At 51.5% G+C, this 13,871-nt stretch overlaps 5 protein-coding genes across 5 annotated transcripts; 3 read left to right on the top strand and 2 right to left on the bottom strand.

The window, feature by feature from the left end:
- Positions 1–83: 83 nt before the first annotated feature.
- On the top strand, positions 84–1,550 carry C7974DRAFT_189339 (acetoin dehydrogenase-like protein). The gene is made up of 3 exons (XM_046136556.1): positions 84–570; positions 624–919; positions 971–1,550. Exons 1-3 carry the CDS (start codon positions 413–415, stop codon positions 1,411–1,413), a joined length of 897 nt encoding a protein of 298 aa, XP_045997351.1. The 5' UTR covers positions 84–412; the 3' UTR covers positions 1,414–1,550.
- Positions 1,551–2,153: 603 nt separating this feature from the next.
- C7974DRAFT_463535 (uncharacterized protein) lies at positions 2,154–4,213 on the top strand. Its single transcript, XM_046146236.1, has 4 exons — positions 2,154–2,634; positions 2,683–2,880; positions 2,936–3,437; positions 3,506–4,213. Exons 1-4 carry the CDS (start codon positions 2,328–2,330, stop codon positions 3,993–3,995), a joined length of 1,497 nt encoding a protein of 498 aa, XP_045997350.1. The 5' UTR covers positions 2,154–2,327; the 3' UTR covers positions 3,996–4,213.
- A 554-nt stretch (positions 4,214–4,767) lies between these two features.
- On the top strand, positions 4,768–6,388 carry C7974DRAFT_434096 (uncharacterized protein; the record flags this gene model as incomplete). Its single annotated transcript, XM_046144973.1, has 2 exons — positions 4,768–4,931; positions 4,978–6,388. The coding sequence occupies 2 exons, from the start codon at positions 4,768–4,770 to the stop codon at positions 6,386–6,388; spliced, it is 1,575 nt and encodes a 524-aa protein (XP_045997349.1).
- A 1,009-nt stretch (positions 6,389–7,397) lies between these two features.
- C7974DRAFT_189275 (general amino acid permease-like protein AGP2) lies at positions 7,398–9,934 on the bottom strand. Its single transcript, XM_046136555.1, has 3 exons — positions 9,315–9,934; positions 9,014–9,261; positions 7,398–8,960 (listed from the first exon to the last, which is right to left on the bottom strand). Exons 1-3 carry the CDS (start codon positions 9,661–9,663, stop codon positions 7,881–7,883), a joined length of 1,677 nt encoding a protein of 558 aa, XP_045997348.1. The 5' UTR covers positions 9,664–9,934; the 3' UTR covers positions 7,398–7,880.
- A 2,043-nt stretch (positions 9,935–11,977) lies between these two features.
- Positions 11,978–13,835, bottom strand: C7974DRAFT_189263 (uncharacterized protein). Its single transcript, XM_046136554.1, has 2 exons — positions 13,558–13,835; positions 11,978–13,510 (listed from the first exon to the last, which is right to left on the bottom strand). The coding sequence occupies exons 1-2, from the start codon at positions 13,607–13,609 to the stop codon at positions 12,258–12,260; spliced, it is 1,305 nt and encodes a 434-aa protein (XP_045997347.1). The 5' UTR covers positions 13,610–13,835; the 3' UTR covers positions 11,978–12,257.
- Between the last annotated feature and the right edge of the window lie 36 nt (positions 13,836–13,871).

The raw sequence follows: 13,871 nt of genomic DNA, 5'->3' as shown, positions 1-13,871 counted from the left end.
CCGAGAGGGAACTATAACTAAAAAGGGAAGGCTCGTTACACCTCCGCATCGCCGCCGCACTCTTGCCCTTCCATGTTCCCGCGACCAGCTTCATCCGGTCTGGGACCAACATCATGAGAGCATCGGCTGTGGGATCCGCGGAACAATGCCGCTCTGCTGCTGGAGTCGACACGAGCGTGTCATCTCATCCAAAACTCAACTCGCGTCCCGGGTTACCTTATCCCGACAAGCCACTTGAGCTTCAATGTACGCAGCCGACTTGGAGACGCGAGAGGGGTAGCTCTACGCTATTGGCATAGTTTCATAATGACCTGATTCTGCTTTCTCTCTGCTCTCCCTACCTACTCGTCCAAGCCTAGGTTGTAGCTTCAATCCGTTTCAATTCCCTAGCATAGCACATTGTACACTTGACATGTCTTTTCGTCTACCGGCAAAAACTGTCTGGCGAGCGCCAGTCAAGATTACGACCTTGTCTCGGAGCTCAACCCTGGCGCCACGATGGGTACGCAACTACGCTACACCGACAGCGGGGAGCAGGACGGCGATTGTGACGGGATCATCGCGTGGAATGTGAGATGACAAGCTCGACAAACAAACCTGGCAAACGGACTGACGATCGTTAGTGGCAAAGCCATAGCTCTTCGTCTGGCAAACGACGGCTACGACGTGTGCATCAACGATATTGCGGCGAACAAAGCTGGTTGCGATGAAGTGGTCAAGGAAGTGGAGAGCATTGGCCGGAAGGCCTTCGCATTTACAGCGGATGTGTCGAATCTCAAAGAAGTGCAAGAGATGGTGAAGGCATCTGTTTCGGAACTAGGACCTCTGAACACTATGATTGCGAATGCGGGCATTGCGCAAGTGAAGGCTCTACTGGATCTGACCGAGCAAGACTTCAAGAGGATGTTCGAGGTTAACGGTGAGTTTCATCTGCTTCCATAGTACCATGTTTCGCTAATTCGTGACCCAGTGAATGGAGTATTCAACTGCTACAAAGCTGGTGCTGAGCAAATGATCTCGCAAGGCTCCGGCGGCAAGCTCCTTGGAGCAGCATCTATTGTCGCATTCAAGCCTTTCGCCCTGCTTTCCCACTACAGCGCCTCCAAATGGGCTGTTCGAGGTATGACGCAAGCCTTCGCTATGGAAATGGCCGAACACAAGATCACCGTCAACGCCTATGCACCTGGCATTGTCGGTACAGCGATGTGGGACCTTATCGACGAGAAGCTGGGAGAAAAGACAGGAGCAAAGAAGGGCGACACCATCAAGAAATACACAAACGAGCTGATTGCGCTCGGCAGAACTAGTGTGCCCGAGGACGTGTCAAGCACGGTAAGCTTCTTGTCAAGCAGAGACAGCGACTACATGACGGGTCAGACCATCGTCATTGATGGTGGAATCATTTTTACATGAGTTTAGGTGCAGAGCAATGATAATGTGTGTTGGTGAGCACAGCCAGCAGCCTCCGCGCGAGATTGCATCACAGAAAAGCCTTGAACACTACAAACCCTTCCACCAACGCTTCTGAGCCACCCGCCAGTTCAGCGAAAGCATAGTTGTCCGCCCGTGCTGGCTGATACCGCTGCATCCACCACTGCAGTATAAATACTCGCCTCCCCAACACCTCTTCTCATACCATCTAATTAGCTCACATTTCCAGACATACAAATCAACCAATCAATAAACATGTACACGGAGTTCATTCCCGGAGGCCATCGAGATATCTACGGCAATGGAAGATACGTAACTTTCACTCGTGATGGAAGACGTAGGAGCTGGGGCTTCATGGAAGACCCCTACTATGGTGGTGCCATGGCCCACAACGAACAGAGAGCCCAAATCGACGAACGAGTAGCTTACACCGACCAGAACCGGATCCTGAATAAATTGCAAGGTCTTTTGAAAAACCTTCAGACGGAGCTCGGCAATCTGAAAGATGCCCGTGGCCCTGTCGTTGGGAACGTGCAGCTTAAGGGTTGGAATACTGATATCAGAAAAATAAAGAAGGAGGTTGAGCAGTTGATTCATCCGGGGGATGGGGGTGATAGTGACTGACGTGTGTAGCCTTAGACGATCATGGAGTGCGAAAGGTGAAAGGTAGCCCCAATACAATCAGCGCCTTCATGAGTCCAGAGAATAACTTATGGTCCTTTGATACATCCCTTTTCCTTACATTCCGAAGTCTTGGGCTGATCGTATGAGACTGACCGTTGCCCACATTCCGAGTCAACGTGCCAACGATTCTGCCAAGTCAGTGTAACAGTATATATACCGCCAACGCAAGTCACCATATTCAAACACCACTCACTTATTTCTACACCACCGTCATGGCACTGACGCAAACGATTCTACTCACACTCTCCCTCTCGATATTCGGAGCAAGAGCACACAGCGTCAACACGGCACACGCATGTGTACAACTGTTTTTGAGCCTTCCAGGGCAAATCTTTTTCCATGACAACAAGAACTATGAAGAGTCAATTGCCTCATACGAGTATATTGGAACCCGGCTACGGCCCACTTGCATTGCGAGGCCGAAAACCACGACCGATGTTGCTACTATTGTCAAAACCTTGAGCAAATTTAGCACTGTTCAATTTGCTGTTCGAAGCGGAGGACACAATACCAACATTGGTATGTATGTTAGGCGAATGCCGCCATCAAATTCTGACGCGCTGCCAGGCTTTGCAGATATCGAGGACGGTATCACCATAGATCTGAGTAACATGAATGAAATCCAACTCCAGACGCCCTCAGAAGTCGTCTCCGTCGGTCCGGGTGCAAGATGGCAGAGCGTATATGCTGTTCTGGATCCCTACAATATATCCATTCAAGGTGGGCGAAATGGTGCCGTCGGAGTGGGCGGTTATTTGACTGGAGGTAACATTCTCACACACTTACGAATAGATTTGTGGCCAACTGACCGAATCTGCAGGAGGTATCAGCTTCTTCTCTACACAGAGAGGCTGGGCGTGTGACTCAGTTGTCAATTTTGAAGTTGTCCTCTCCTCAGGAGCCATCGTCAACGCGAACGCGACATCCTACTCTGACCTTTTCGCCGCTTTAAAAGGGGGTCTGAATAACTTCGGTATCGTCACGCGCTTCGACTTGGAAACATTTGCCCAAGGCCCGATGTGGGGAGGTGTTATCCTCTATCCCAATTCCACCGACGTGGAACTGCTTGAAACGCTTACAGCACTCAAAGCTCCAGGAAAGTACAACCCAAATGTTATGTTTACATTTGGCTTTCTGTATGACTCTGCAAAGGATTCATACATGGCTCAGATTGCCATGTACCACTCTCAACCTGACAATGTCAATGTCAGTTCGCTACAGACATTCGCCGATATTCAACCACAAATTTACAACTCTATACGTCTTGCGTCTCCGGGAGATTTTGCCGGGGAAGGAGCAGAAACAATCACCCAGAGCTATTAGTGAGTCCTGCTGTTCCAACCTTCACCTGCTGTTTTGATATAAGCCGCTAACAAGACCGGCACCTTAGCATGGACTGGTCCACCACCACATTCTCCATAACGCCCTTGATCCTCCCCAAGATCCACGAATCCTTCAAACAGACGTCCCGCGCACTCACTGCCGATTACAGTCCCGCAAACCTCACAATCGCCATGTCCATCCAATCCGTCCCCCCGGCTGCGCCAGCATCCAAACCAAACAGCCTAGGCTTCGATCCCGCCCTACACCCCGAGGATCATCTTTACAACATCGGCATCGCGTTCCAATACGACGATCCTGCTGCCACAGAAAGCCTGCGACAAGCTATCAAAAAATTCACAGGAGACCTGGACCGGATTGCTGACGCAGAGGGTGCACGAGACGAGCATCTGTATCTGAATTATGCAGGTGATTGGCAAGAAGTACTTGCTGGATACGGGAACGAGAGCCTGACGGAGATGCGGCGGGTGTCGACGAAGTATGATGGGAGCGGAATGTTTCAGAAGCAGGTTCGGGGTGGGTTCAAGTTGTTTGGGTAACAGTCAGACCTGAGGTTACCTGCGTCGTTGTAGCCCTTTCGAGACGGCGTTTGCGTGTCTTTACCGTGCACAATTACGACGAGAACTCTCTGCTGCTTGTCTTGAAGATTTGGTCTCTCTGTGAAGACCTTTAGAAGTTCGTAATCAAATGCATACTCTATTCCCCAAACCTCTGATTCTCTCTGCCTAGTTGTCTGAGGTTCTTCATAAGCCGGCCAGCTTCTCGTCAAACGAGCGACTACCGCAAAGGAAAAACTCTATACTTGCCATCCTGACACTTTGTAGTTGTGTGTGGAAGCCGAGGTGTGAAACGGTGTTTGTATTCCTGGTGGGGAGTAGTTTCGAGTTGACCTCTGTCTTAATCACCTACTTCTCAGGGCGCACCTCTATTCTTAGATGACAAGCAGAGCCTGCTTTTCAAGGTGGATTAAAACAACTTAGCTGCTGAAGGCTGATCTTGAAGTTGTTCACTTGCTTGTCGTTCACCGATCGGGATCTAAGCGAGCTTGATTAACGATACCATTCGTCGGTCCTCCAATCAGCATACACTGGTAGATCATCCGCTCACAAACTCACGGCTAGGCATGCGGCTGACAACAGGCCGGGCCGTGGTCTTGCATCGGTCCGCTATCGCTGATGCTTCCCCTCTCCGTCGTCGCGCGCCTTCGCCTGAGCTGCCAAGACCACCTGATAAGGTGGCAAACTCCCAATAGGAATGAGCACTTCAACGTCACCCTTGCGACTCGCCCGACCCCTCCATCGTGACTACCAAATGCTTCCCTCCAAGATCGACGACACCTTGCACGTTGTGCACTCACCGCATGACTCAACTAACGACTACTACGATGTGTCGCGCAGCCAGGCTGATCATGATGATGGCTTGCCTTTCAAAGCGCGGACTTTCCTAGATCTGAAGCCGTCATTTCATCGAAACACGTGAGTCTATCGCCCAAGGCTGGAGCTTCTACTCATACGGGTTCAGCTATTCTGGAGCTTTACTCTTCAATCTGTGCGCCTTCGTGCTACCAGTACTATATGGCACACTGTCAAAGCTATGGGTGGCCAACATCGACTCTTCGATGGTCGTTACGACCGATACCTACACCTACATTGGCGTTGTCGCTGAGGTGCTCAATGAAGGTCTACCACGTGCCTCGTATCTAATTATCGGCGACAAGAGCAGTCGCACTTTCGGTGAAAGAGTGCAGCTTGCGCACACGCTCATCCTCTTCCAATCTGTTCTCGGCTTCATCATGAGCATAGGCTTCGTTGGAGGTGCTTCAACGTTCGCGAATGGGTTTGTCCCAATAGAGGTGCGGGATGTGAGCGTAACTTACGTCCGCATATCGGCTTTTTCCGCCTTCAGCTCTGCGATCGAATACTCAGTCAACGCATCGACACGCGCGCTCGACAAGCCAGACGTGCCACTCGTCATCAGTTCAGTCAAATTTGCTGTCAATATCATCCTGGACTTGATCATCATCTCGAACTTCCACGTCGGAAGCATCACACCCACGGTCAACATGCAGGCTGGCATCTCGCTTGCTTGCAATCTCACTTCGGCGTTTGCAGGCCTGGCTTATTTTATCTATACAACCAGTATTAGTAAAAGGTCAGCTATCCATCAGGACATCACCCACGGTAACCTTAAGCCATCTCTTTCACCGCTTCGCACGCTTTTCAAGCCTGGCTTTATCTTCTTTACCGAGTCTGCAATCCGCAACGCCCTGTACCTCTGGCTGGTACACGGTATCGTCGGTCTCGGCAGCGACTACGCGACCGCATGGGGCGTATTTTCGACAATCCGATGGGGACTCATCATGGTTCCAATATCAGCTCTTGAAGCTACAACGCTTACCTTCATCGGTCATTCTTGGGGCCAAGTGCGCGCAAGTCTGGATTACCTCAACGATAGTGTCCAACCACATCTCCCTTCTCGACAGCTATGGCGCATCGTTCGATGGGCTTTCTACTCCATTGGCATTGTTCTCGTCTTCGAGGTTCCACTCTGTTTGTTGATGTCGTTCTTAGGCGCGGAGCCTTTTGCTCGCTATCTGTCCGGATCGGAGAAGGTAGCAAAGATCGCAGCGCGTATGTGGCGCACGATCGATTGGTGTTACATCCTTTATGGAATCTCGACGCAACTGGCCGCCATTCTCGTGTCGACTCGACCAAGATGGTACCTGTACCAGTCGCTGGCTTCAAATATTCTGTATGTGCTGCCATGGGCGATTGTGTGTCAGGTTGTCGATCTGGACGCAGGAGACGCTTGGACTTATCACAGTCTGGTATTCGGTGGAAGTCTGGTCTTTTCTTTCTTCATAATCATCGCTGTGGATGGCGTGTGGGCTTTGCGGCTGAATCGAGGTAAGACGCGTTTGAGGCGGAGATAGGAAGCAGAGCAATGGCTGGCAGGACGCTGAAATGCACGAGATGCCCAGCTCGCGATAACAGGTCTATCATCGCTGCTTTGAGCAATATAATCCTCGATTGAGCACCCATCAACCTCCACTTCCCCAGACCCCAGATCTCAGGCCACCGAGTTGCTCATCGGCCCGGCCTCGGCGTACAACTCTTTCCGGCATGCATTTCGTGCACTATGTTTCGCGTTCAATTCATGCTGCCGCATACATCATCGCTATCATGGTCGTACAGGCAAGCATTCGAAGCCTTGCTCAAGTGTTCCCGCTCGGAAAGCAAAGCCGTTCAAGACGTCAGCCCAGCATCTGGGCTCTATTGATTGGTGGGCGCGAAAGTCGCACGTGGATGGCGCTTTACGTAAGTCGGTCAACTCCGAAACCCAGTGCCCATGGGGCAATCCGAAAGCTGGGCACGGCACATGTTCAAGCTTACCGTAGGCCCACATGTCACACAATAATACGGTTTGGAACTGCAGTCGGTGTGAAAGGTATCCAATGATACACGCATGGTAGGAGCGCGGCGGCGGCGGCGGAGTGGAGATGTCGAGCGACGTCAGCGGCTGATGGGATCCGTATGCAAGGTTGTCGTGATCTATGCCAAGGTCAACGGATGCTGAATCTTGGTGAGGCTTGCAGTGCACTGATGCGGTGATGCTCCCACCTGCAGGGTATTTGTGCTTTAACTATGTCAATTTCCTTATCTTTGTGACAGCGTGGAAGGGTCCAAATCAATGGAGCCAGCATGGAGCCAGCAGTGTGCCTGAATTAGCAGGGACCCAAGGGACAAAACCGGTGGACTGCTTATCTTGGCTGGTGGGCCTGCGTAGCATGACGGCCCCACTCTTCTGTGCAAGTGTGTCAACCGTCTTTAAACCTCGAGTGCTCGATCCTGTACGCGAGATTACTGGGCTGAACTGTTGAGAGTCGCAACTTCGTCCACCGCTTTAGCCGCGGCTACAAGCACCTAAAAGTCCGGCAGGTTTGGTGCTACGCACGTGCAAAGCGCCTGACTCCAACTTTGCCTTCTTGTGATACAGATGAATGTTTTGCTTCATGGTAGACCGATGTCCACTTGTCCATAACTGCTCTGGGGTCTGGGGCCGGACAGTGTCGTTTATCTTCTGTGGTCGAAGACAATTGCTATGAACCAATCGCAGGATAACAAAACAGATTGTCGCTAGGGTAGAAATGTAGTTGTTGCAATGGGAGTGTTTGATTCGAAAGCGTTAGAATCGTATCCGGACTGATTGGGCCATGAGTTTGCAATTTGTTGCAAATATTCAGGTCTCTTCTGCTTGTCGCAAGGGTAATAGCAGAAGAGCCTTCCTTCACGGGATCGAGCGCTGGATTGGAAGCTGAGTGAATGGGTATTGATTCAATATGGAGCCAACATGCACACGCATGCGTAAGGCTGACTACGTTAGATCATGATCAAAGCAGCGCATTGCGAAAATTCGCGAAAAGCTTAGGCCTCTGCCCGCTTGTCGACAGGCACGTGACGCTTGAAGCCAACCAGCTGAAGCATCTCAGTCCAGAAGCCAACAGGGGGGGTGATAAACGAAGCCTCGTAGATATCGATGACAGGGGCGTCCCAGACAAGGTCGACCTCGTGGGGTCGGAGCCACCTGGTCCTCTTGACGAGCTTCCAGAAAGTGAAGGTGATGGGCGCAAGAAAGACCAATGTGTAGTAGGTGAACAGGCCCTCAATCGTGAACTTGCCAGGCAAAAATGTTGAGTAACCATATGCGCCGAGAACGCAGGTCAAGAAAATCAGAGCCACGATGGTGCCCCAAGGTTGAAGGTAGCCGGTGTAGGGGAGAGTCTGACGGTTGAAACCCTGAGCTTTGCATGCGCGATAGAAGCAAAGATACGTTATGCACATGATGATGAAGTTCATCACTCCACCAGCTGTGACGATGTTGACCAACATGTTCAAGACCTTCGCGGAGTCGTCCGATAGTTGCAAGAATGACAGGAACGGGAAGATCATGACAACAAAGAAGCAGTAGATAGGAACACCGTTCTTGGTGCACTTGCGCAGGAATCTGGGTGCGCGGCCTTCGATCGCAAGCGAGTACAGACTGCGAGTAGCGCAGTATGTGTAGGTGTTACCAGCGGAGAAGATACTGGTGATCAACAAAGCGTTGACCAGATGAGGGAGACCAGAGATTCCTAGGTTGCTCATGGCGATGACGTAGGGAGAGGCGGCTGCGCTGCTCTCACCGGACGTGAGGACGTCAACAAGGGTGGGGTCGTTGTAGGGAAGCACAACGCCAACGCAGAGGGCTCCAAGAATGAAGAAGGCGCCAAAACGGAAGTAGACAGTCTTGAAGGCGTTCTTGATGTAGACACGGGGTCGCTTAGCCTCACCGGATACCATGGAGATGTACTCAGGGCCGACAATGCAGAAAGAAGCCGCCCAGAGAGCTCCGAGGAAGCCCTCAAAACGCCCTAGATCGCCAGTGGTGTAAAGAGTGCCGAATACTCCAGGATCACGCCAATGCCGGAACCCGTAGGCATCTTTCTGAGGGTTGCCACCAACCATCTGGAGTTTGTTAGTTTCGTACAACTGCCAGCTGAGCGTGCAAAACTGCTTACTGTGATGAACGTAAACGAGTACAGAATGAGAATCAGAATGACTTTGCCTCCGGAGAGCCAGAATTCAGCCTCGCCATATGCCTTGACAGCTAAGATGTTGCAGGCGGCGTAGAGCACAATGACAGCAGCGCAAACAGCCGCAGCAGGGATATCGTCTCTCCAGTACTTCAAGACGATGTTGAGCGCAGTGATCTCGAAGGGGATGAGAAGCGCCTCGTACAGGAAAAAATTCCAGCCAGCCATGAAGCCTGTGTGAAGGTTAGTACAAAAGACAAGTTTCATTGCACTGGACATGATATACCGAAAGCCTCATCGACCCATTTACCAGCCATTCGAACGAACCCTCCGCTTACAGGCATATAAGTAGCCATCTCAGCCATAGCGTTGTTCACAAGCGCAATTATGCACGAATACCCAGTGTACGCGATCAACATGCCGAGAGGACCACCCTTGTTGAGGGCACCGCCGATACTGACGAACAGCGCTGTACCAATGGATCCACCGATAGCGATGAGCTGAATTTGGCGATTACCGAGATGGCGTTGGAGGTCGTCGGAGTTGTCAGTCACCGTCCCGTGTTGGATATCATCGTGGCCGTTGTACGTTTCGTGGACGAACTCGCCGGAGTACTTCTTCTCCGCGGTAGTCATGGCTGCAAGGGAGGTTGTCGCACAGGCAGTGTTGCTGGAGATTAAAGTCGCTTGAGGATTTGTCGCTTTGGTAGTAATCTATGTCGCGTGGGAGAGAGTGTTGCTCTGGTCTGAATGCGGCAAGGTAATCGACTTCAAGTCGAGTGGATGACGGAGCCGAAGCTATAATAGAGTCGCACTGATAGCAGTGGACGTGAAGTAGGCTGTATCGCAGAGTGAAAGCTGCGTACCACTTTACCAACTCCGTCGCTCTGGGTGATTGGCACAGACTTTATACGAAAAGTAGGCGCGGGTTATCTCTCCAGCGCCCTGTCTGGTGGATCCGGTTGATGGTGAGCGAAGCATGCGACTAGGGTTCGGAAATGGTTAAGTGCACTTCTGGGCAGACGGAGCCAGCTAGCTGAAATCAGAGTAGTGGATTTGTACCATGGAGCTGGGCATGGATCGTCGGCAGCGGCACAGAGTTTTCACAACCCCGGAGATGCGTGGGACCCCGCTCGTTGTGTCTCCACATCGAATCAAGGTCGTGCATTCGAAGGCACCATGGAGTGGCTGTGGCTTAGCCAGGCGGCCTGGAAGATGCATTTGCCTCGTTGCAATCGTAAACGAAAACAGTCTACCGTCAAAGAAATGGAAGGCGTCTGGATCAAATCGCGCGTGGGTCAGGGCCGCACCACGATCGATGTTACTGGGATTGCTCCAGTGAATGTCCACGCTTCGACTGGCATCTCCGCCACGCGCAAATGGCCACACATGCTCTTGGTCAACGAGGCGTATCAGTTACAATTCGAAGGCGCTGATGGATCGTCAGCTTTAGCGAGCCATTTGTCACACCTGACCACCAAAAGGGCTGGAGTCTGCCTGGCCGTGCAAGCGTACCCAGGGTCCTGAATCCCGCATGTTTTGACAGAAAGAGGTCGCCTGATGCTTGCTCAGAACACAACCCTCGAAGGACGTCAGTCGGTGTTGTGACGGCAGTATCCATTAACCTTGTTGACATCCAATGCATCCTTTCGACATTTTCGGAAAATATATCAGGTTACAGCATCGAGCGGCTCAGCCGCCAATTATCCCGGCTCAAAGCCAAGAATGAGTGGCAGGGATGCAATCTTCGACTCGCGTGCCGGACATTTTGCATCTGCCTGCGATCATTTGCGGTTTTGCTCTGTATACTTTGCCCTCGATAACATTTGCGTCCTTTGTAGGCCTCGGTCGACTTTGCCGCATGTGCGTGGATCGCGCGAACCAAGTCGATTTCGGTCTGTCGCAATGCGGTTCGTTGGTGCAACATGCTGAAGGCCGCTAGCGATGTTTCCGGCTCTCTATCAACTGCACTTAAGTGCCGGATCCGATAACGCCGTATCTCGATTTCCTGCGAGCATTAGTGTAAGCATCAGTGTGAGTATCATTGTGAGCAAGTTGCATTGATCGCAATCTGGTGCTTGTTTTCCACGTCTTTGGAGGCAAATCGGCTGCTGTTGCCCTCTAGCCACTGTTTATCCGATGCATATAAGTGGCTCAATAGCGCTCGCAGATCTAGACTGAACGGCCGACAAGGTGTCACGTCAAATGTACAACATGATAAGATCAAGTGAAGAGAAGTGAAACGGAGTCGAGCAGCACGTCTGGGGCTGGTCAGGCTTTTGTGCACACGGGAGGTGACCCGGAGTTCGGATGAGCAGCCGTAGCCTACACCGTTTATTCCGTGATCTCTTTGTGGGGCAGCACTCCGCGACTGTCGCGGTGATCTAGGGATGATTGTGTTCTAACAACTATTCATCATCTTGAAAGTGCAAATACTGCACGAAAACCACATCGCAGTACCTATTTTTCCCTTGCAAGAGGTCACGCTGGGCGTAAAGCTTGTTGATGGTTCCCCTGCTGCTAGCGTCAGCCTTCATAATTCGAGCAATTGCTTTTGTCACTGACTGGCAGCCCATGGGCGCGGCTCTGGGTCGATGAGCCTCCTCGCAAACCTTGGCTGTCGATTTACACACATAGTTTGGACTACCCTGATACCTGGGATATCTCGAGCGCCTCACGGGTACGCTAACAGCGCCTTTATGCAGCCGCTACTTCTCCGCATTTTTGGGCGGGATCTCCGAATCCGATGCCCGAATCGGGTATGCATTTCGGTCGTAGGTTGAGGCTGCCATAGTCCCGAATCTCCGCAATCTCCTGGTAAAGATAGCTGGATCTGTTCAAGTCGACCAGATAGAAGGAGAGCCAACGCGGAGCCGCACTTTCTTATCTATACATGCCTGCCTCACGTTTTCCGACGGACAAGTCAAGTGTGCTATGTCTATTCCTCATGCCACTATTCTACACGTGTGAAGTCTCCACGCAACGACGTCGCGTAATCAAGATACTGCCAGTGATAGCTTCTTATCTTGTGGCTTAACCACAGCCTGGGCAGACGGCTCGGCGAGGTCATCCCCGAACATCACTTATTGGCTGCTATGTTGATTGATACTTGCTTTTCGTTCAATTCACAGCGAACCCTACATTTGTTGTCGTTCTTGTCAATTGTTCCGTCGTCAGCAAAGACACGCTTTTCGAGCGTGTTTTGGTCTGCGTTTCGTTGGTCCCCTTTCCTAAACGCGCAATCTTTCATCATACGCACTTGCCTCTGCTACCACATTATACTCATAGAACCAACGCGTTATTGTCTTCTCGTGCCCATCGACGTTCGCAGGCAATGCGCCGTTGTAGCCCGATGCACGTATTCTGGGCTCCAGCTCTTCGATCGGCATAGGGAAAGCAATCGTCATGAGTTGGATTGCCCTTACTCGCGGCATCCTGAAAGATTCCCATTGTTGCAAGACTGTCGGAACAGCATACGGTGTAATAGGTCTTTGGGCTCCAGAGAGAAACACTCCGAGAGATGCTGCATCTTCTGCTGCTGCTGCAGCTCCTTGTCCATGATGAGGCAGATGTGGATGACAGGCATCTCCAATCGCGACTGTTTTACCTTTGACACACGATACTAATGGCTCACGACAGCAAATTGTCCAGAGCAGCGGAGTTGCTGCCAGCTCGCACAGCTTCTTGACAACCGGATGGAAGCCTTCGGTCAGCAGCTCCAATTCGGCTCTCGACCCTGCCACACTCCATTTTCCGATCGCATCCATGTTCGTCTCTACGGCCGGATGTAGAAGTAGACAATAGAACGATTCGCCCTCATCAGACTGTGCGACAAGGAAATAGATCCTCTTCTCGGGAATCTGGTAGTACGAGAATCCCTCTTCCTCGTTCTCATACACAGCTCGTAAGTCCGGATCAGCCATGATCTTCTCGCGCGGTACCATGAAGCGATACGCCGTACGACCAGCCTGTAGGGGAGGAGTTGTGTTGTCGGTGATAGCGTCAACGAGCTTGCTGTGCACTCCGTCTGCTATGACTACCAGGTCACTAACAACCTCTTCTCCATCTTTGAACGTCAGCCTTCCATGCTCACAGTCAAGTGCGATTGCTTCTTGACCCAACCGGACGGAAATTGGCACCTGGTCGTGTGAGGTATTTGTTGCGATTTCCAGCAAGCCTTCATGCAGCGCCTGCCTGCGCATCATCAACCAGTCGTAACCGAATTCTTCGCGGTTGTACTTGAAGTCGATGTGGTGCATCTGTTCCATGGTCTCGCCATGGAAGATCCTTTCCTGCAAGTTGACGCCCGCCCTGGCTTTCGCAAAATCAAATCCCCATCTGTCGATGATACGGAGGATGTTGGCACCCGTTGAGATGGCATTTGACAGTGGCAAGGTCGTACTTGTGAAGGCCGAAGCGTATTTTTCGTACACTGTGACAGCATGGCCAGTGTTGCGTAAGGCTATCGCCGCCGAAAGACCGCCTATGTGGCGTGAGTTCCATCAATTTAAGATGCAAGACGGGCCTCACCTATACCTGCGCCTACTACAGTGACTTTGAGCGGTTGATTGGGTTCCGCCATTGAATGTCCTGCTGGAATTTTGGGGGCTTCGACAAGTGACAAGTGCTAGATCACCAGATCGTCTGTGAAGTTGACAACAATACATGTTTATATAGTTCATCCGCAATGCCAGGATGCCGGAAGATTTACAGGCATCTCATCCTTCCGGCACGATAGCAACTTGCATTTACCCCGGGCGAGTACGGCTTACCTATCAGAATTCGTGAATGCCTTAGTAGTTACCAATACCTTCTGTACTGCTCGAACCTTCAAAGATGGAGGA

Source organism: Boeremia exigua (genome assembly GCF_020726555.1).
Source record: "Boeremia exigua strain MPI-SDFR-AT-0100 chromosome Unknown C7974scaffold_6, whole genome shotgun sequence".
NCBI classification, from domain to species: Eukaryota; Fungi; Ascomycota; class Dothideomycetes; order Pleosporales; family Didymellaceae; genus Boeremia; species Boeremia exigua.
This window is presented reverse-complemented; position numbering and strand designations above follow the sequence as displayed.

Coding starts and splice junctions, on each gene's coding strand:
- C7974DRAFT_189339 (XM_046136556.1), top strand. CDS start 413: ATGTCTTTTCGTCTACCGGCAAAAACTGTCTGGCGAGCGCCAGTCAAG. Junction 571..623: donor ACGGGATCATCGCGTGGAAT/GTGAGATGACAA, acceptor GACGATCGTTAG/TGGCAAAGCCATAGCTCTTC. Junction 920..970: donor GAGGATGTTCGAGGTTAACG/GTGAGTTTCATC, acceptor TTCGTGACCCAG/TGAATGGAGTATTCAACTGC.
- C7974DRAFT_463535 (XM_046146236.1), top strand. CDS start 2,328: ATGGCACTGACGCAAACGATTCTACTCACACTCTCCCTCTCGATATTC. Junction 2,881..2,935: donor GGGCGGTTATTTGACTGGAG/GTAACATTCTCA, acceptor CCGAATCTGCAG/GAGGTATCAGCTTCTTCTCT. Junction 3,438..3,505: donor ACAATCACCCAGAGCTATTA/GTGAGTCCTGCT, acceptor CCGGCACCTTAG/CATGGACTGGTCCACCACCA.
- C7974DRAFT_189275 (XM_046136555.1), bottom strand. CDS start 9,663: ATGACTACCGCGGAGAAGAAGTACTCCGGCGAGTTCGTCCACGAAACG. Junction 9,262..9,314: donor ATGGGTCGATGAGGCTTTCG/GTATATCATGTC, acceptor ACCTTCACACAG/GCTTCATGGCTGGCTGGAAT. Junction 8,961..9,013: donor ACTCGTTTACGTTCATCACA/GTAAGCAGTTTT, acceptor AACAAACTCCAG/ATGGTTGGTGGCAACCCTCA.
- C7974DRAFT_189263 (XM_046136554.1), bottom strand. CDS start 13,609: ATGGCGGAACCCAATCAACCGCTCAAAGTCACTGTAGTAGGCGCAGGT. Junction 13,511..13,557: donor TGTAGTAGGCGCAGGTATAG/GTGAGGCCCGTC, acceptor CACGCCACATAG/GCGGTCTTTCGGCGGCGATA.